This window comes from Pavona decussata, unplaced genomic scaffold (assembly GCF_977016875.1).
Source record: "Pavona decussata unplaced genomic scaffold, jaPavDecu1.1 SCAFFOLD_85, whole genome shotgun sequence".
In the NCBI taxonomy this organism is placed as follows: domain Eukaryota; kingdom Metazoa; phylum Cnidaria; class Anthozoa; order Scleractinia; family Agariciidae; genus Pavona; species Pavona decussata.
In genome coordinates this window covers 1,876,035-1,896,008 of record NW_028145503.1, presented here as the reverse complement: position 1 = coordinate 1,896,008, position 19,974 = coordinate 1,876,035, and the positions used below count along the sequence as shown (strand labels likewise).

Below are 19,974 nucleotides of genomic sequence, written 5' to 3'. Positions count from 1 at the left end.
ATTTTAATTTCTTATTTGTGGTCATTTTTAATTGTGTATCTATATCCCCGAAATGCTTCTCAGTTTTGAACATTATAGTAAAACACAAACGTTTTCGGACGAGTGAACTTTCGAAGCATAAAATGTCGACATTTCCTCCGCCGGTCCCAGCACTGAAGACAAGCCTGGACAATTGTTCTGTCCGACCATTTTGGATAGCTTTTTTGACACATACTTTTTTACAGGTGAATTTGCAAACTACTGCAACCTTAAGCATTTTACGACAAGCAAGGATTTTAACTGAGACAGAGTGACTCGATTCGTTAGGCTAACAAATTTAAGACATTTTCTTGAAAACAATGACTGGGTTCTCAAACTTGAGTACATGTAGTTGAAGGGACATCGAAGTTTATAAATATACTTGCGCGCTAAGCGTTGAGTATTCATGTCCTTTTCCGGCGTCTGTGTTTGTCCTAAGTACGTCGTCTAGTTTGCTGCTATCAAACCAAACTGTCTACGTGGTAGAGACAACGTGTTAAATAACTTAACATAACTAGTATACGCTGGAACGTGTAAGAGTGTGTTTAATCCGAAATATCAATTAAGAACGGAACATCCGAAGTCATTGCCAAGTATCGTCCCGAAGTTGATCGTCCGAAAAATTATACGTCGAGGCAAACCATTACCATCTGGGTGGTATATATTATATACTGGCTCGCGCAATACACAATAAATACTGATGATTGCTACTGCTCATTTGCTTTCGAATGATAGGCAATCTGTTCAGCGTTTGGGAATATCCGAAATTAAAATCGTCCAAAATTTTTTGCAAGTTAATGTATGTCGCAGGCTGTGCGCAATGCCTTGGCTTGGTCCAAGTGATTCCTTTATTGCAGGGTCGGGTTGTTTGAAAGCCGATTAACGCTAATCCACGATTAAAATTTAGCCGAGGTTTTCATCTCACTCATTAAAAATTATTTTAAAGGCTCATTTTAGGCTAATGGTAAAGAAATGTCTGAGGCAAAACTAACGGACAACAATCTTTTGGACTAATCCTTACGGATTAGTAAATATACCCGAATCAAAGTTCATGTTAACCCAGTTAAACTTAATCGGGCTTTGATCAACTGGGTCCTGGTCTTTGATATTAGATGATTGTTTCATGTGGCCGTTAAATCAAAGCGTTAGCCTCGTCTCTTTTACTGATCCTGCTTCCTCTAAACGAGAGAGGATGAACATCATCCTCTATTGCTCTAAACTATTAGATGACATTGAATGAATTAACAAAAATTGGCAACAGTAAAACTGGACCACTTTTTAAGGGAGAGTGGATACACACATTTCCTTAACTGACATGACGATCTCCCCGAGTCAAACACATTGATCATTTCACAAAGTTAGAACATCACCGGGCATATCGGCTCCCCAGTCAAACTCCAAGGCGTTTCCGCCGAATGTTTTGTAAAATGGTACCCCTATATGTTGTGTTCTGGCGTGTTCACTTCCTTTGATTTGCCAGAGGGTGTGGTGGGGACAGGTGTCCATGCATGTCCACCTTCTGCATTCTTAGACTGGTCATGTTTTAATTCCGGACAGTTGAAGTGTACACGTCGGGCTTTCGTCTCATTCATTGGTATGAAATATAACATTACTGTACAAGGAACATAAAAAGTGCAAGGATTATCAGACGGATTACTCAGTTACACAGGTGAGATGCTCAAATTTAAAAACGTTTTGTTCACCAGCTGTTCTGTACCTTAATACAGTAGCTAGGCCAGAAGGGACCTTAACGCATTTTCAGTTCCACTATTTGGTAAAACGAGATTTGTTGATCTATTCTAACTTTTCTCGTAGCTGTTTCAATTCCGTGCTGCGGCTCTGTCATTTTTTGTTGCTGTTTTGTCGCTCTGTAAGATTTTGCCCCTTTCGTGGCGTTGGTTCAAAGTCGTGTCAGTTGTGCGAAGTTACCTTAAGTGCTGTCTTTTTCTCTCATAACTTAACTGGCATGCCGAAGTCCGCAGTTATGGTTTTAGTTGAATTGTAAGGCGCAGTTTAAATCATACAATTTATTTCGCGCTTTTTCATTAGTTATTTTCAGGATTTCACCATTTTCATCACCTTTAGGATTATATAGTGGTATAATGTGTGCGCTGTTACTAAGGTGGGAAAATCCCAGGGCATCCGAGATTGTGTAAATTCATCATTTTGACGAAGGGCCGTAATATTCCATCATTGTGCCAAATGGCCCGTTTACTTCAATTCATTGGCTGAAGGCCATGTACTACATGCGCAGCGCAAGACGTCCGGCGATTTCAACATTTAGTTGAGTAAGGTGTATTTCTTAACTGATACAATACAATTTAGGCGATGATCCACTATCCACAATTATCATATTGCCTTAACTTAGGCTTACTGATTGTAGTATCAAGCTCGGGCCTGTTCCTCATGGAAAGAAAACTCAGTTTTGTACGTGGTCTAATTAACTGATCAATGACCGTCACAAGCCAATGTTTCAGCACTATAACCGACATCTACAACCTGTTTTTGCAGTCAGTTCTTTCACGAGTCCGTGTGTGTCCTGGCAGGCCCCTTTCACTTTAATTCAATCATTGACTGAACAAGGATGAAGCCACGCAACATGCCGACGTCGCGTCGGGTACATTTTATTTCAATTAAATAACAATGGAATGTACGCTATATGAAGCTATTATTCACCATTTTTCATTACTCCAAAATTATGCTGCAATAGGAGGCTGTGTGTTAGTAGGGCACTTATGAGAATACACGACCAAAGACGGATCCAGAAAATCTAGAAAAAGGGGAGCGCCGAGAAACTGTGGCGAGAGCGCAAGCACCTCCCCACTCTTCCCTCCCCCTTCCCCACCCTTTATCGCAATGAAAAATTCATATTCGTGGAGATTAAGCTTTATAGCAATTCTGGGAGAAATTGTTACCAAAAGTTAAGGCTTTGGAAAACAGACTTTAAGGGGATATTTTTAAAACGATTGATTCGAAAGACTTTTAAATATACGAGGGAGGGGGGGGGGGGGCGAGAGGGGGCCGGCCCCCTCGCCTACCCCCTTACAGCCGCCCCGTGCAATGGTTTCCGTTCCTATGTTCCCCTCCCCTCCCCTGCCATCTCTTCTTCTCTCTTTTTTTCTTTCGCAAGCAAAGTTGCGAACCAACATTGAGAGGGCAGAGTGACGACTTCCGTGCCAATAAATACGTCTTGTGACCGAAGCTAATCCTATATTTATTTATGTATTTATTTATTTATTTATTTATTTATTTTTTTTTTTTTTTTAAAAAGTCAGTCGGTGTACGTGGTCTAATTAACTGATAAACTGATCAATGACCGTCACAAGGCCGGTGTGTTTTAGTAACCTAATCGACATCCTGGTTTGTGGTGAGTTCTCTCATGAATCACGAGCTTTACCCGTGAAGGCAATGGCGCACAAACAAGACCTTTGCGGCAAGATAAATGAAATAACAGTAACAACAAACTAACACTTTCCTTGTTTATAGCGTGAACATGTATTTTCATACAACAGGAATTAAGGTGTCCTTTTCAAAACAAAAAAAAGAAAAAAAAACAGTTCGTTGTAGAATTCAGCTATCTCAGCACGTTTCTCCGGTTTTAAACTCCGCAAGTTAGGAAGCACTAAGACACTTTCCGCCCAGCAACACGTACAAAAAATGAGGAATTTTTTCTTTTCAAAGGCCTTCAAAAAAATATTCCACGCAAAGTTTACTGTGATTCTGAACAGTTTAATTGATAAAATTACCTTTACAGCGCGCATCTTCTGATTGGTCGAAAGTCATGTATTTTTATGCCACTGTGGAAAAACGGTTATTTGTTTTTCCAAAACGCATCATTAGAGATTATATAGAGCCGAAATTCGATAGAATATTAGACAAAAATTGTCCCTATCGAAAACCTGTAATAAATGTAAAAAAAAATAACTTAATTCGCAAGCTGGAAAGCCCTTGAACCCCTTCCGACCAACTACACGTACCAAAATTAATAAGGAAGTTTTTCTTCTTAAAGACTTTCAAAAAATATGCTATGCAACCAGAAAGCTTTCCTGGCGTGTGTTTTCCTGTGTTTAATCGCTTCTTTCAGCTACGGAGAAGCCGTTTTGAGCTCTTTTCCTGTCCGCAGCAGTTGCCGGTCGGTCAACAGACGTGTTTTGGTTTGTCAGGAAGCCAATAACACGATAGCGCACCAGGGAAGCTTTATCCCTGACTTTGTTATAATTATTGGAGGTTTTCGAGGAAAATTGTTGTTATTTTTTTGCATGATTGAATATCTCTCCTATACAGACGGTTTGTGTTAAGCTTTGGTTACGTCTATTCAATCTTTTTATTGTCATGTTGTATAGGAAACAGCCACTTTTCCGAGTTTTTTTTCTGAATTACGTAATAGAGACAACTGAAGAGTTTACACCCACTTGCCTATGGTCCGCGTCACCACAACAGATCGTCGTTTATCTCAAACCCCAGCTCTTGTTCAAATAACTCTATCTTAACAGGGAAAATACAGGGTATAATAAACATTTATTCCACACTCGCGCTGACAGTTGCTTGAAATCCAGTTGCAAATAACTGTACTGAAATAGAAATGCCTTGAGCGTTTATTCCGTTGCAAGCAAAAGGGACGCTAAGTCTTTCTTCCCAGACAAGTACCGTAAAGTTCAGCACAACTCGTGTGAAAAAACTCAGAACTTCTCCCCTTTAGCTCAGTCATGTTCAGGTCTACGTACAGTTTTTCGATTTGTTCTCGCAGTCGTCAGCACATTACTTATGGAAAGTAATTAAAAAAGTGCGCGTTATTCAGCCAAATCGTGTGTCTCTTTCATAAGATTAGCGCTCACGTATATTGCATGTCCCGTGTGCTCGTAGGCTCGTGGCTTAAAAACAAAAAAGGGAAAAACAAAAACAAAACAAAAAGGCAACTGCGACATTAGATCTTTCCAAATCAACTGACTTCTCGCAGCTTAGTTTTCGGGTTTTGGACACACCTTTCGGCAGCCGTAAGTAAGCTGAAATACATGCATCAACCTGAACGCCCGTTTAGTTGTTTTCAATTGTAGAACATATGTACAGAGCGCAGAAGGACACAGTTGTGAGTTTACTTCCGATAAACAAAACAGACTCAGGTGGGATCAGGAGGAGTTTCTTTTTCATTGCAATGGCCAAAAGAAGCTAGGAAACAAAATAGCATTTGAGAGTGCACCTGTGATATTTTCATCAAGTTGTCTTCAATCAATGATATTTAATTTCATTAATTTTAAACCAAAGTGACTTTAGACTCGATTACCAGCCGCTCTTCGGGAAATGAGGAAAGCCGGACCCGAAGGAACGGCGAAAATCGAGCCTAACTGACTTCAAACTGACAAGCAAGGCTGACGGTAGCCTGCAAACAAGCTCTCTATCAACCGCGAGATGATTGGGGTCCGTCGATCCTCTAGCGGCTGACCTAATACAGGGGCACCCAACGGATCGTTTCGGTAAATTATCTGTTCGGAAGGCCCTTAATCCCCTACAATTTTCTAAAGGGAATTTTGACTTCGAACTTTCGTGATATGGGAAATTTAAGGCCTAGTGTTTTTGGATTGATAAAAATAATGTTTCGAGTACCGAAAAAAGGTCAGCTAAGATTTTCGGAAAGGAAATAAGACCTAAGGTTTTCGGGAAATGGACAAAAATGCCCTAGTGATTTCGAAAAGACTCAAGTTCCCCTAGAATGACCGAACACATAAAAATATTATAGCGCTGCCTAAAATGAAGCTATAGAGCTTTAAAGCCACTCCAGATCGCCTAAAATAACGTTTCAAAGGATCCGAGACAAAATTGTCGTTGGGTGCCCCTGCTAATGTAGAGCTTGCTCGCAGGCTAGCCTGACCGGCATTCATCATCACGTTTTTATTATCTGTTAATGACTTCACCTTTGCTTCACGGAGACAACAAATTTAACCTTATTAGATGAAAACTATATTTTAAGTGATATATAATACATTGATGGGAAAAATTCTAAGCTTGTAAATAAATTGGCTTCCTACAGATGTTGAACAGCACTCGCCGGTGATGTAGCTATGTAATAAATATAAGCTGATTCTAAGTTCTGACCCAGTCGATGAGATCCTAAAGTGAGATTATTCAAATGAAAGCTTTTGAGCAAAGCTTTCCGGTGCTGCTGTAATTAATACGCTGTACAAGGTGATTCTCCATGTGGCAGAACGCCGGTACTTAGAAATTGCCTAGAAGCTTTGTGCACTGAGTATAAAAATACTTGGAAGCAGTATTTTCCAATTCACGCACGGGCCGTTAAAAAATGAACTCCTGCATTGATCAGCAAATCAATGGCTACTGTGGAATAACATTTTATAATAGTGTCAGTTCCATGTATTTGCTGTAAATGATGACACAATTTTTATGTCTTGAAATTGAAGAAGTAAAACAAGTATTCGATTTCGTCAAAACTTGATCACAAATCCGCATGAACTCCGACATCTGCGCAGGTGTGATCGATCCTAGCTTTATAAAAAATTAAAAGAAATCGAAAACAGAACTCTGTTTTTAAAACAAATACCAACTTTTTTAGCCTGTCTCTCCCGTATTCCCGGAAAAACAGGAAACGAATGAGGCGTGTAACGTGTCAGATCATTTGGTGTCATCAACGGCGATTAGCTGGCTCGTGACCCTCAGACAAAGAAAGAGTCATAATATCTTATAACAGTACATACTGTACATGTCTATTCGCTGTTACTTGGCTTGCCGGACAAGGAGATCGAGCGCACGCAAAGTTGGCAAAGTGTTATTTGTTGTTGTGCGCCGAACACAGCAGTGTAATCCGCGGCGTAGCTGTGAACGCTAGTGAAGGCATTCTGCGTGAAGACCAGAGAATTGAAAAACATTAGAGAAAAAGGTAGGTATTAGTTAATTTTTCTTACAGTTTTGAAGTTAATTCAAACGTTTCTCTTTTTGCTACATCATTATTCAGGTAAGTTACATCATCAGCCATTCGTCATTAATTAAAGGGAAACTCGTCTAATTAAACTAAGTTTAGAAACGGTTAGCTATTATAAGCAGTGATGAGGGCGTACCAAATCAAACTTTTTCATTCAAACTAGTTCTAAGAGTTCTTTATTATAACTTGCTTCACCGAAAGTGACTGTCGCTGACACGGTTAAAATTAATAATCTTTAGAATATCCGGAAATGTTGCTCGAGGTGACCACGAAATGTCCTAATTATCTATAGTTTTCAAATTTTTCTCATCTAGATCCATGTACATGTTTTGAAAAGGCTAAAAATAACAATTAGTTAAATGAATGGAGTGCAACGCGGAGATCGAGAGTGGAGAGTGCTATTAAAGGTCATTTCAAAATCATGGTATCATCTGTGCAACTTCATTGTTTTATTCGATGTGACATTGCCAAAGTCCGATACAAAGTAACAAGTTGAACTTTCGACTCACTGGAATGAATAAAACAAAGGCAACACAAGCCAGTGAAAACAGATTTGTTCTTAGAGCGGTATTACAGCGACGCGACTAAATCTCCAATACACCTCTGATATATTTCACGAAAAGTTTTTTCCTCGAGGCAAGGTTCAGCGTCATACGGGAAGGTAGGTCACATCCGTTACATATGTCGTGTGTCATTCACAGCCAGACCCTCGCGTTGGGCAGTCTAATATAGCCCCAAGCGGGTCTGAATGGGCCAGGGATGTTCAATCATCAACTGACATCAGTTATTTCAGATTTACCAGCTATCGCTAACGAATTCAGCCTAGATTTTGGGATATCAGTTAAAGTACATATCGTCCGATTTCTCGGCTAGAGATCTACTCACTTCTCAGTTCATATTTGGCCGCTCAACCTACATGTTGTGCAAAAAAAATATGACTGAATGTACAGCTGAGGACGGTAATATATCAGTATATTTTCAATTATTTCTTCAAGCGCAGCCCAGCTGACTTTTTAGATAGGAATAAACTAACTTAAACTAGGTTAGTTTATTCCCTGAAACTGAGCAAGGCAGCGTGCTTGGCGAAAAATTGGAAAATATGCGGTGTAAAACGCAAACTGAACAGTCAGCTTTTCAATAATTCTTCATCACTAGGGCCTTTTCTGATTCATCCGCGCTGATTCTACAGTTTCAATGTACATTTGCGCAGCCTTTCAAAGGCCAAATCTTTAAATTCGTGCTAATTTTTTCACAAGAAACCCGTTGGGAAAAAAATGGAAATTGAAACAAAAATTCTTTTCTAGACTAAAATAACAGTTTACGTCAAGTGCACTTTTGGGGATTTAAAAGTTACAAAACATACCATTGTGTACGTACGTGATCATGACAACTTGAGCACTTTCTAGAAAAATGGGAATATTCGTGTCCCCCTAGCACGAGATTATCAGCGTAGCGTCGAAAAAGTTGTTTTCAATTTCTCAGTTTCCCCATTTTCAGAAAGAAGAAAGAGATCTTTACAATGAATTAATTGAAAGTTTGAGGAAGCGTGCAACACACAAGTTAACTTTTTGAGTCATTGGAGGTTTGGGAAAGCGCGCAACACGTCCTAAAGTTTTGACTCTTTGAAAGTTTAAGAAAGCGCGCAACAAACTTTAAAACTTTTTGAGAGTGCGTGTGGGTGAAACCGTAAAAGTGTGTCCATTCATAGGAAAGTAACTGAGAAGAACTATCCATTAGTTATTTCTCGGATGTACAGTTTAGGTTGCTTTAAAAAAAATGTTGGTGATCCGTTGAAAAGCCATCAGAGGCGAAATACTACTTGTATCTTTAGTCGAGTGTTTTAGCATCTGTAGTTACGTAACCATGTGTTCCACCAAAAAACTGTTTATAATTATCATCTGATTTTATTCATCAAATAAGTCCTCACTCTTGATAGCGTATTTTAAAATGCCTTGGAAAATTATAAAGAAAAAATAAAGTTCAAAGATGTAACGCGTAGCTGAATTATCTAGAGCGTTCTTAATTTAAAAAACAGCCAATGATTTGCCTTCAGTTACAACAGAAGCCATGGACTCCTGGTTACAGTGAATTTGTTCAAAGTCTTCATTATTATAAGGTTAAAGAAGTTTCTACTTCCTGGAAAAGTCGCAGTTTATTTTTGTCAACATACGCCACTGAAGCCGTTACATAATTTCTGGTAGATCATGCGCCGTCGAGTGACAGGCATGGGAAATCCTATGAGCGACACGTGATTTGCAAATGGCTCACTTCCCGATATAGCTCATAAATCCGTTTGTATTATATAATTTTTACAATTATTTCACGCGACTTGTCAGCTATGAGATCGGATAACACTCACTTTCCGAAATAGCTTATAAATCCGTTTGTATTATATAATTTTTACAATTATTGGTCATTAATCCACGCGACTTACCACGTTCCAAAATAAGAAAAAAAAATCCTTTATTTTATCTCTCGGTTAGTACGCGCGGTGTGATTGGTCAATTTTGCGCCCGGCATTTCACTGTACGGATGAAACACGAACAGCAGGGAATATTACTCATACACGTTTTAACCTTTCACTGGACGGCCCGCTAAATTTGAAAGTTGCCCCTTTCCCGCGCGCTCTATTAACCTCAGAGATATAATGGATATATATTTATGGCATAAATCAAATATTGGGTCCGTAATTTACAGTACGGACTTCGAACTCGGTTAGTAAGAGGTAGAAAATTCTCAAGCTTTCCAAATAAGGTAGTCCCATTTTGCGCATGACACCTGGTTTAAAAAACGCGCTGACCGCTGTTCAAGGAAAGCGCAGGCTCTTTTCAAGCTGAAATGGGTGTGTAGTTTACGTTTACGTAATAATCATAATTGTTTGTGTTATACATTATCAAAACAATTGTGATCTGGACTGTCCCCCCCCTACTATTTCGTTGACATTAAATTTGCTTTTAAAATTTCCGTCATCAGACAATCCTTTCATCCGAGCAAATTGTTAAACCAAGAAAAAACTTGAAGCCATAACTACATAAATGTATTTTGGGAGCTCGCAATACAGTGTATATTGCACTGTGCGGTTTAAACACGTAAACATCTTGTAACACTCACGAGTTATATTTCATTTTCTGCATTGAAATCACGAGAACTCCATGATCTGGGCCGTAAAAATAGGCTGAAACATAAACCGCAATTTTCAAGCAAGAGTATTCAGTTTTCGTTATCGGCGTTGGTTGTGTTCACGGGAAAATGATTATGTAACAAGCTGAAATGAAAACAACTGACTTCAGAAACGCCGAACACTGATCAACTTCAAAGGCGAAAGTGAAAGAAAGAAACAAATGAATGAGAACGACAGGTTATTTAATTTAATAATAAAAAATGACCTCCTTTTATGAAAACTACGGCATAAATTATGGGACAGTTTACGGCCGGCGCGGGGTAACAACTGCGCTGGCGACTCGGTGTGCAATATTTCACGGGACATGACTGTTCCTAGCTGTTGCTGTGTCATGACAGAACGAGGCAGAACAATGGTCACCTTGTTTAACACACCAGTCAAAACATTATTGTCATTATTAAATTTGTCACAGTAGGTTGAAAGCTGACGCTAAAATGACCGTAAAATTAATGCACCTTGTATTACACTCGATCGTTAGTTCGTTTTCAAGACGTGGCCTAAAGGGCTCTGACAATCGGACGGCGAAAATTAAGTGACGTTCCAATCCTCCTTTTAATTTCGAACCAAACTCTCGATGTGTTCGTTCAAACGAGTTATCAGCTCAAACAATGAAATCGTTCATTTCACAAGACACAACGAGCCATTGTTCCACACTTTGCTGTTGTTTTTCGGCCGTGCGAACAATTGTGTGAAGTTTCTTTGCAAAAAGAACAATGGGCTGCCATGGTTACTAAGTACCAAAATATTGCCGTACATCAGCTGATTTTATTTGTCTTCTCGCTACTGTTGTCAAAATATATTTACATGCTCTCTGAGCCTCGGATTTCCTTGCATAAAACACTCCGAACCGAGCTATACGTTGAGTTTATGTCAGCGACGCGAAATTACACAGCCGGCAGCTTACATAATTTTATGAAACCATAAGCGTTTCAAAAAACAAAATGTACATCTATGCGCTTCTGTATTTACATGGAGGATTCCTCTGGCGTAGAAATAGCATTTTCTAAAGTAATTGATCGATAAGAAATCTTCCGGTGTTTACGGAAGTTTATTTACCCCGGTGCAGGGTCTCGTATCATCGGCGATATCATCGCTTAGTCTTTCACCTTCTCGACAGTTAAGGCGACGATTTTGTCCGTTTCTTGTCACATGCATTCGTGCATTTGTCCTGTCCCCGATTCTGGCCAATAATCTTCCAATTTCCTTACATAACTCTTTAGTTTCTTGGGTCAGTTCACACGAGGGCCAAGCTTGCTCTCGGCTCTGTTTCCCGTTATCCGTTCGTTTATACTTTTGATGGTCCATTTGGGATGCGTATTACGTCCTCAAGGAGGCCTGTGGACATCAAACAGCGAAAAATGACCTTTAGAATGGGTGAAACCGAGAGCTTCTGCTTAGACATTATAATTTCAAAGTTCTTTTACTGAAAATAGAAAAGCTGTTACCGATTTGTCACCACTTCAAAAGACGAACCACTAAAATAAGCGGGTTCAAATTTTCTCTATCCCTACCCCCTTGTTCCTTGTTGATATTTTTTTTCTGGCGAAAGGACTAGCTGCCGACTTCATTTCCGATTTAGCTATCAAAATAAAAATTTGAAAGTAGATACGTCCGAGGACAACTTGGATTTGTTGTCGTCAAAATTTTCAACTTGTACATCAACGTTTTGGTAACGAGGGCTTCTAGTTTGCCACTTACCGGTAATTGTATAAAATAATCTTCTAAGATGCGCTCACTCTGTCAACAACTTGTTGCTCGAGTTTCGCCGTCGAAGCTTGCCCGACAAAGAAAACGGTCGAAATAGCTCACACTCGTCGAAACTCTTAGTAGATATTCCCAACCTTCCCTAAGGAAGGTTCAATTCATGGCAAGGCTGAAAAAATCAGCGGTCGCTCTGGTCGCAATTGATTTCTTTGTCCCTTTATCCAGCGATGCCAAAAAAAGTTCCCGCGAAAAAATATTAAACTGCGTATAAATTCACCTATTTTGATGCATTGCCAAAAATGAAAGTCGAGCTGTAGACGTTTGCAATATTTTTCCTATTTTTGTGATTTTTGATTGGCCAAAGAACAAAGTTGACAGTTATTGTATTGTCTTAAGAACAATAGCTCGCGCGTGTCATGTTTCTATTGTTTTTTAACCAATTAAGTTAGTGCTTTTGAAGGGCGAAGTGATGCCCACATGGACAATCTTTGAACCTCCAGTTTCAAAACAACCTGCCACGCCGTTTCCACGCTGATTCGTTTCGCCATAAATAAATATATCATCATCAATTATTCATGATTTAAAATGATTATTTTGAACTGGATTTGCATAAGTCTTGGTCAGCGTGTTGTGTTTGAGTCACAATTTCGTCTCTTTGATATACGTTCATTTCTTCGCCCTTTATGACTCGAGATCATTAGCCTGAAAGACGATTTTCTGCAGTAAAAATCTAAATCGGATTTCGATATGCAGAAGTGCAGCAGAAATAATAAAAATTGCATGTTTACTATTGATACGCATTTTTTTTACCTACTTTCGTTAACTCTTTAGAAACTACAGTAGATAACTTGCATCATCCGAACCACACATTGTGTTTTCTTTCACGTTTGTGGTTGGAAAATACGATGACTGAGCAAATAATTTTTTTGCTCCTGATTATCATTTTGTCGGCAATATATCTGCGAGTGACCTCATCTCGAAAATACTAACAGCAGAGTGTTTGACAGGTCATTAAAAATGACCAATCAAAACACAGGAGCGTGCAGCTTTTGACCAATCAGGAAAGAGCGCGGCGTGCCAAAGGATTTTTTCTGGCTACTTTACTTCGCCACTGCAGGGCTCGTTTGACGGTGATAGTTTTTTTAGTGCTTCTGCGCCAAGGCTTGCTTCTACTTTCTATCTTTCCTATGCTTTTTGCTTTCCAAATCGCTGTTTTCAAGTACAATGCAAAGTGTTTTGCAAATTGGTTAACTTCTGTAAGTATAGCATGTTTTGTAGATTCACGGGAGCACTTACTTTGTCGGGTATCACTACCTAGTGATCGTAAGTTGTGTTTGTGCGTCAGCGCGAAAAAATACGCGACCTTTAACGGTACCTTATTTTTCTTATGTTTTCTCTTCTTTAAGGGCATCTACATTCAACATTCTTCGATTAACCTGAGCTTGAAGGACTGAGAAAATCTGCCTGGCTTTAAAGAATTTTCGTGCGAACACTACTTTCACTTTTCAAACGATAAACCCAATATGGCCGGAGCGACAGCTGCGCTGAACAACGAAGGTCTTTCTCCTACTCTCAATACCTCCGAAATGTCAAGATACGACAAAGACATCATCGAAGAAGCATTTGCACTCACTCTGGACTATATTTCTTACCGACTAAGGAGCAAATTCGAGCAGAACAAACTCAGTGGATTACCTCGACAGTTCCTTATTCCACAGACGAAAAGCGCGTCGTCGAGTACTCTACGCAAACTGGCAACTCTCATGGAGGCCGAACACCCCGACTTGTTCGAATCACTGTGTACAACGTTAGGAATTACACCAGTTACAGCTTATCCTACGTTTGTTGGTGTGGCACAAGAGATTTTCCAAGCCGGAACAAATTGGGGCAGAATAGTGGCTTTGTTCACCTTTGGAGGTGTAGTAGCCCATCACTTCGTGGAAACGCAGCGACCAGAAATGGTTCAGCAAATCGTGCAATGGATTCTCTCGTTTATTGCCGATAACTTGCTAACATGGATCAGGGAAAATGATGGCTGGGTGAGTGTTAATTCTAACTTTTTTTTCAAATTCGTACTCGTTTGTTATTTATTTGATATTATTTTAAACATTTTTTGTTATTTTTCTCTTTATCCTTCCTACCAGCTGTACATCTACGTGTTGTAGTAATTTACTGAATGCAAATTTCAGTCTCTATTTACATTGGTTATGAGTCAGACACTCATTTATCTCCTCGAGTTTTCGTTTGTTTCCTTGTCTCGAAATACTGACGTGTGCCATTTTGATGCAAATTTAAGGCAAAATTCTCTGTCCGGAGACCAATTTTGAGGACATACATATGTAAACATGTGAAATGAAAATTTCTTTTAATCAGCAGGGTTCTTTTCCTACTTGTTGTTTTCTCGGCGTAAAGGGTGGTTGTTTTCGCGGACAAGTAAGATGTGCTTTGGGATACGAAAAGTACAATTTATATATTTGCTGTAATTTCCTTGCAAAAAAACATACGTGAAAAATCATGAAAATATATTTCCGGTTGACTAATGTGAATATTTTTTTTTTCAAGTATATTGCCCTGGGGGATTAATTTTCATTCATGCATTTTTGATCCCTCTCCAGCATTCCAGTATTCCTGTGCTTATGTAACAGTGCAGAATACTAAACACATTTCACAAACAGTTTTTGGTTTAAAATTATCTTAATATTTTTTCTTTTTGATGATCCTCAAAAAAAAAAAAAAGTTTTTCCCAACCTGTCTGGCTACTTCATAATTCAAGTACTCCCACTTTCATGTTGATCATAATAATGCGTCAATTGGAAACTCGGAATAAAATCGGAAAAAAATCTGAGTTCCAGATGGGATTTGAACCCACGACTATGAGTATTTTTCAAGTTTCCAATTGATGCAGAAACTTATCGTGTTGTTATTTCTACAAAAGACTCTTTGATCATGATTATATGCATACAATGTAAACTGCGTAATTTGTCAGACTGCTAGGGTTCAGAATAGAAAACAGAATAAATTAATTTAGTTGGCATTAATATTTTTTGGCATTTGAGAAAAATTCTAAAGAGTCGTATCATTTTTTTTTAATTTAGTAAATATAACCAGTTCTAGATTTAAGCAGCTATGTGTACTATAAAGGAAATTAGAATTTTTCTCATTTTCAGTGACCCACTGTCTGTTGACAGTTTTAAATCCAATACGGTACTGTTATTTTCATATGCTGCATAATTATACTTAAACCGTTTTTTGAAACCATGGGCAAAATGTCAAAATTTAACTGTGCATGCCAACCAACCTGTTATTTCTCATACTGGGATTACTGTGTCCCCATATCAAGCATGTGCAAACAAATTCTCACCAACTTTGGTCTTGAATGCAAGTAACATGTAGTCCTCCATTGCCATCAGAGAAATATGGGTTGCAGATTCATTCAGTGTTAATCAAAGATATTTTAATTAAGGCCATTTAATTGTCACCCTTTGGTTATTTGTTTCATTCAGGTGAAACATTTACTCAGCCAAGTTCAATATTAATTTTTCAAAATCTAACTTTATTCAAGGAGATTGAACTTATCCTTTGCTGAGGAATGATTCCATGTTTTGACACTAAGGGCATGTACGGTGTAGTTTAATCTACTGTAGTTTAAATATAAAAAATGTAGAGTATTTACCCCATGTCCTGTCTGCCCAATACAGTGTAAGTATTGTACCCAAATTGCATTTGCCATTAACAGTAGTGGAATTCCTAGAGTATTTACCATTTGCATGCAAAATCCAGACATTTTTGGTTGGAAATCAAATGAATCACAAAATTTATGGAAGTTTTGGGTGACCTGTGGAGGCACTCTTCTCTTCCCGTTTGGAATGTAATACCCAGAAATTCTCCACCTTTTCCCATTCCTCCTGTTTCTAGTCTCCTATCAAGGAGAATTGTGCAGCTTTTGCATATTGAAAGTGCCATTTCTTTTGGTTGGTTTCTGTTTTAGAAAACCATACCATTATTCAACAGTCAATACCCTTTATGTATGATACAGAAAACTAATTCATAGTAAAGTAAGCCATCATAGCCTTCATTTTTCGAGACATTTTTTCCCTGTAAACAAAATCTGGGCTATTTGATAAATAATTTATTGCTCATAAATGGGTTGAGCCTTGAACTGTTAGCTATACAATGTTTACTGTAGAGTGAATGTAAAATAAAATATTGCAAGCTGTAATTGCTAGATGTAGTTACTATTGTGGCTTTGGGTGGTCTACTATGTGCCAATAACATAATGTAAAAAAATTAATAAATTATTAATAAAAATTATTGGTCAGCACAATGTTTCTCACTTCTTGCAGGGTTCTTGTTAGGAGCTGGTAACTATCCCCGGAAATGTTACCGGCTGTCGTGAAAAAATGTGTCTGAAATTATTGAAACCACTTTTGAAATTCATAGTATTTTGTAAAACCTTGTTCTTGTTCTGCGAATTAATTTCCTTTCCATAAATAGTGTAACAGTATCCAGCAGATAATATCACATTGAAATCCATCGCCTGTAAAGAGATCACTCTTTTTTTGAGCATTGTCTTTCATGAAAGCAACCCTGACTTCACGTTCCGCCATGTTTCCCTTCTTTCTGCGGCCATCTCGCTCCCGTTATTCCCTGGGAAACATTAGCAACATGGCGTCCACCCACTGTTGCAAATTTATTACCTCCTTTTACAAATCTTAACAAGAACCCTGTCTTGGATTTATACAACTGTCTATGGTGCTACCATATGAACTATAGCTGTAGTGAAATGACAGATTGTTATTTTTTTCTGCAGGATGGCTTTGTTGCTCACTTTTCAGAATCCTCGCAATCGCAAACCATGTGGAAGAGCTTATTCACAGTGGGAAGCATTTGTGCAGCTGGCCTTACTCTTCTGGCTTTAAACAAGTGAAAATAATTGCAGTCATTCTTTTGTGCAGCTTGCTTCTCACTTTATTGTACCTGCATTGGGACCATTGATGAAATTTTTTTTCTCTTTTGCCCTTATTAATACTGTTTACCTCCCTTAAATTTCAGTAATGGTGAAAGGAAGTCGATTCAATGACATTTCTGTTTCCTGATTTATTTTTTTAATCCAAATACCAATAATTAGCAATAAAATTGTCTTCAGTTGGCCCTTGTACTGGTAGCCTCACCATTATCAAGTCATTAAAGTGAAAACGGTTGTTTCAAAATCACTGGGAAATTGTCTTGGGCTTAGAAAAAAATGACTTTTGCGTGCAAGGGAATTGCATTCTAAAATGCCAGAAAAATTCATTTTGAATGGCGGTCCGGTGTAGATACAAGACATGCATGTATCTTTGTAAAGATGTGCACGTTATGGTATATTTTTCTCAAGCTTCCTTCCAATATGAAAGAAGTGATGACATGGACTTTTGCAAGTGTTGTTCAAGGTACCATGCAGTTATTGGCATTCAGCTTTTTACTTTTAGAAAGTCTGCCAGCTAATAGCTTTGTGCTTAGTTTGAACAATGGAAGGGAAATTTCATGTTGAAAACCTTGTTTTGCAATATTTGCATTACACTTCAAACCCTTGAGCCATTAAATGCTGTCATGCTTGTCAGAGCAGCCGTCCCTCTTAAAGTTGTTGGCTAAGGAAGCCGAGGATGTCCAGCATGCAAATCACAGCATGCAAAACTGCAATCTTGCTTGAATTTCATCTCGCCGCTGCTTGTAGTTGACAATTGCAACCAATTTGCCATCAAACATTGACTGGAGAGTACTTGATTCATGAATATGGGGGCAGATTGTATGATACATTGTACATGTTGGACGTTTGCAGATAATTGTGTGAAATTAGATGGACTATTGCAGGATGTATAAAGAAAGCACACCTTTTTGGTGTAAAAAGGTGATTTTGCTAACGAACATGTAGTGTTGGATGCAGTGCATCTCAGTTGGGCTCTTACTTTGTCACTTGTTAACAAAAATGTTTGTGAGTTTACCTTTCCTGGACTTGCATTATCCTATGCTTTCAGCTGCTGCCAACTTTGTCCAAGGACATTTTGCTGTGTGTAAGTGCGGCACTTGCTTGTTGTAAACAGGAGCATGAATCAGTGCATTTTTCTCTTTGCTGTGTTTTATAGGACAAGAAAGAGCCTACTAATGTGAGAGATTCCTGTCAGTATGCATTGTTCGGTTTCAGTTAATTGTACAGTATCTTGAGTTCAAAAGTATGTATTTGAGTGTTCATTTACAGGAAGTATCAGAGTTTTCACTACTGTCGGGTACTATTCGTTTAGACTGTACATGTGGGCAAAAGCAAGTTTCATAGGACGTCAAATGTCTCTATGAATGAGTAAAGAGAAAGTATAGAGTTACTGTCAGCAGAATTTGAGATACACCATGTGCTGTGCATTAAAATCGTGGTGCAGGTTACTCCTTGAATTAAAGAAAGGTACAAGTTTTCCTGTAGACACCTTGAAGGGTATAAAATTTTGATTGAGAAAGTGTCTTTCATGTGCTCTTAGAAACTGATTTCACTGTAAGCTTACAAATTGAAAGAAGTTCTTTGTTAGACCCAGTTTTTTTGAGAAGAGAAAGCTAATCTTCAAATTACTGTGGCCTCTTCGTGCCCACCTTGTCTCTGGAAGTGCCTGCCAATAAGGGTATTGCTAAAGTCTGTTACAACCTTTTGAAGAGATTGTCTTGAAGCCTTTCACGGCAGGGAGTACCCTTCTCCTAATTATGTATCTTGCTTAGCTGCATTCTATATAAACTCTTGCTGTCCACTCCTAGTCGTTTGCATGCCTGGACATGGTGTGGACTTTGACTGGATTGTAACACTGTCAAGACAGTCAATGAAGCAGCCTTTCTTGTAAAGGTTGCATTGGAGAAATGAAAATAAAAGTATTAAGCACAATTTGGTTTGTAATGTAGTTACTGATTAGCTATTGCGAACTTGGGTACAAAGGAATGACCAAAAAGGTGCCTTAATTAAGATCATCTGGCCGTTGAATGACAAATGGGGCCAGGGCCGCAGGTAACTAGTTTGTGAATTCCATCATTAGGGAGCTCAAGCACAGACATTCATGAACCATGGATGCCAACCAGAAGTCAAATGTTTCCTTGGTGTGGTTTTGCTCCTTACCACGGACAGGAAAAGCTCTTGTTGATGACTGTGGCTTGATGTTACAAACCCGATGACATGAAAACACTCCAAAAAGGGAAAAATTCAATTTCCGGTTGTCGTCTGTGGCTAAAAAACGTCTGTGCTTAAGTTCCCTTTTTTCACTTCAAAAGTGGGAATGTTTCTGTGAAGACATTCTCTGTGGAAGAAACAAGGCTCGATCCTTACTTGGTGTTTATCTGCTGGGTCACTGCAGTCTCATAAAGCTTTTGTTGCTTTTGTTCAGGGTTCAGGGGGTGAGGTTGGGGGTTAGACCATTATTCGGGGGGGGGGGGTGAGTGGTGTGCTCATTTTGTACCGATGATCAAATTTTCCTTGCCCACCCTTGCAGAATGGTTTTATTTTACGGCTCATCACAAAGGGTTTTTTTGGCCCACCACTCTGGCACTCCTCATTTCAGGTAATCGTAATAATACATTGAAGTATGAAAATAATATTATCAAGAATGGTAGGGCGTGCACTTCATTGACATCAGACAAACACTACATCCCTGACAACAAATGTTGAGAAACAAACGGAGAGAGAATAAAAAGCGCTGGGACCGGCACTAATAAAAGTTTCAGCATGACAAAAATTCTGAGGCTCAAGCCTGAATGGAAATGATTGTTTTAAGATTTTTGATTTGATTTTGGAAATACTTGTCCCACTGTAAGGTCTTCCTTGAAGAAGAGGTTCTTATCCTTGTAGCAAGAGCACTGTTAGTTATTTTTTATTTGATAAGTCTTTGGAGGGTGGCAAGCCAAACGCTGAAGATGGCTTTCTGGGGGAGGGGAGGGGCTATAATTGGGCAGTTCTAAAGATGAACACAAGTAAGAAAGTAAAAAATCCAGGATCAATCTAGAAGGCGACAGCTACCACCACAAGTCTAGACATTTAAACTACATTATTTTACTAGCACAGCTAATTAAATGATACATGTATCTTACCCTTCCCAGTTTCTCCCAAAAATTTTGATGGCTTTATGTGACCTTGTAC

At 38.8% G+C, this 19,974-nt stretch overlaps 1 protein-coding gene and 2 long non-coding RNA genes across 6 annotated transcripts in view; 1 reads left to right on the top strand and 2 right to left on the bottom strand.

The window, feature by feature from the left end:
* The window catches only part of LOC146475218 (uncharacterized), a 130,465-nt gene that overhangs the window by 88,337 nt on the left and 22,154 nt on the right, over positions 1-19,974 (bottom strand). The gene's annotated exons all lie outside the window — the stretch shown is intronic.
* On the top strand, positions 1,545-18,730 carry LOC146475219 (bcl-2-like protein 1). 4 transcript variants are annotated; one of them, XM_085116210.1, is made up of 3 exons: positions 1,545-1,687; positions 13,241-13,873; positions 16,645-18,730. In XM_085116210.1, exons 2-3 carry the CDS (start codon positions 13,358-13,360, stop codon positions 16,759-16,761), a joined length of 633 nt encoding a protein of 210 aa, XP_084972336.1. In that variant the 5' UTR covers positions 1,545-1,687; positions 13,241-13,357; the 3' UTR covers positions 16,762-18,730. The 4 variants fall into 4 exon arrangements, with proteins under 4 accessions (XP_084972336.1, XP_084972337.1, XP_084972338.1 ...); XM_085116211.1 differs by lacking the exon at positions 1,545-1,687 and adding an exon at positions 6,748-6,907; XM_085116212.1 differs by lacking the exon at positions 1,545-1,687 and adding an exon at positions 7,498-7,610.
* On the bottom strand, positions 10,876-12,816 carry LOC146475220 (uncharacterized). The gene is made up of 2 exons (XR_014865998.1): positions 11,829-12,816; positions 10,876-11,465 (listed from the first exon to the last, which is right to left on the bottom strand). It is a non-coding gene; the product is annotated as an uncharacterized LOC146475220 (long non-coding RNA).

Excerpts from the sequence above, each read along its gene's own strand:
- LOC146475219 (XM_085116210.1), top strand. The coding sequence starts at position 13,358 with ATGGCCGGAGCGACAGCTGCGCTGAACAACGAAGGTCTTTCTCCTACT. Across the intron at positions 13,874-16,644 it reads TCAGGGAAAATGATGGCTGG|GATGGCTTTGTTGCTCACTT; the intron begins GTGAGTGTTAAT and ends TTTTTTCTGCAG.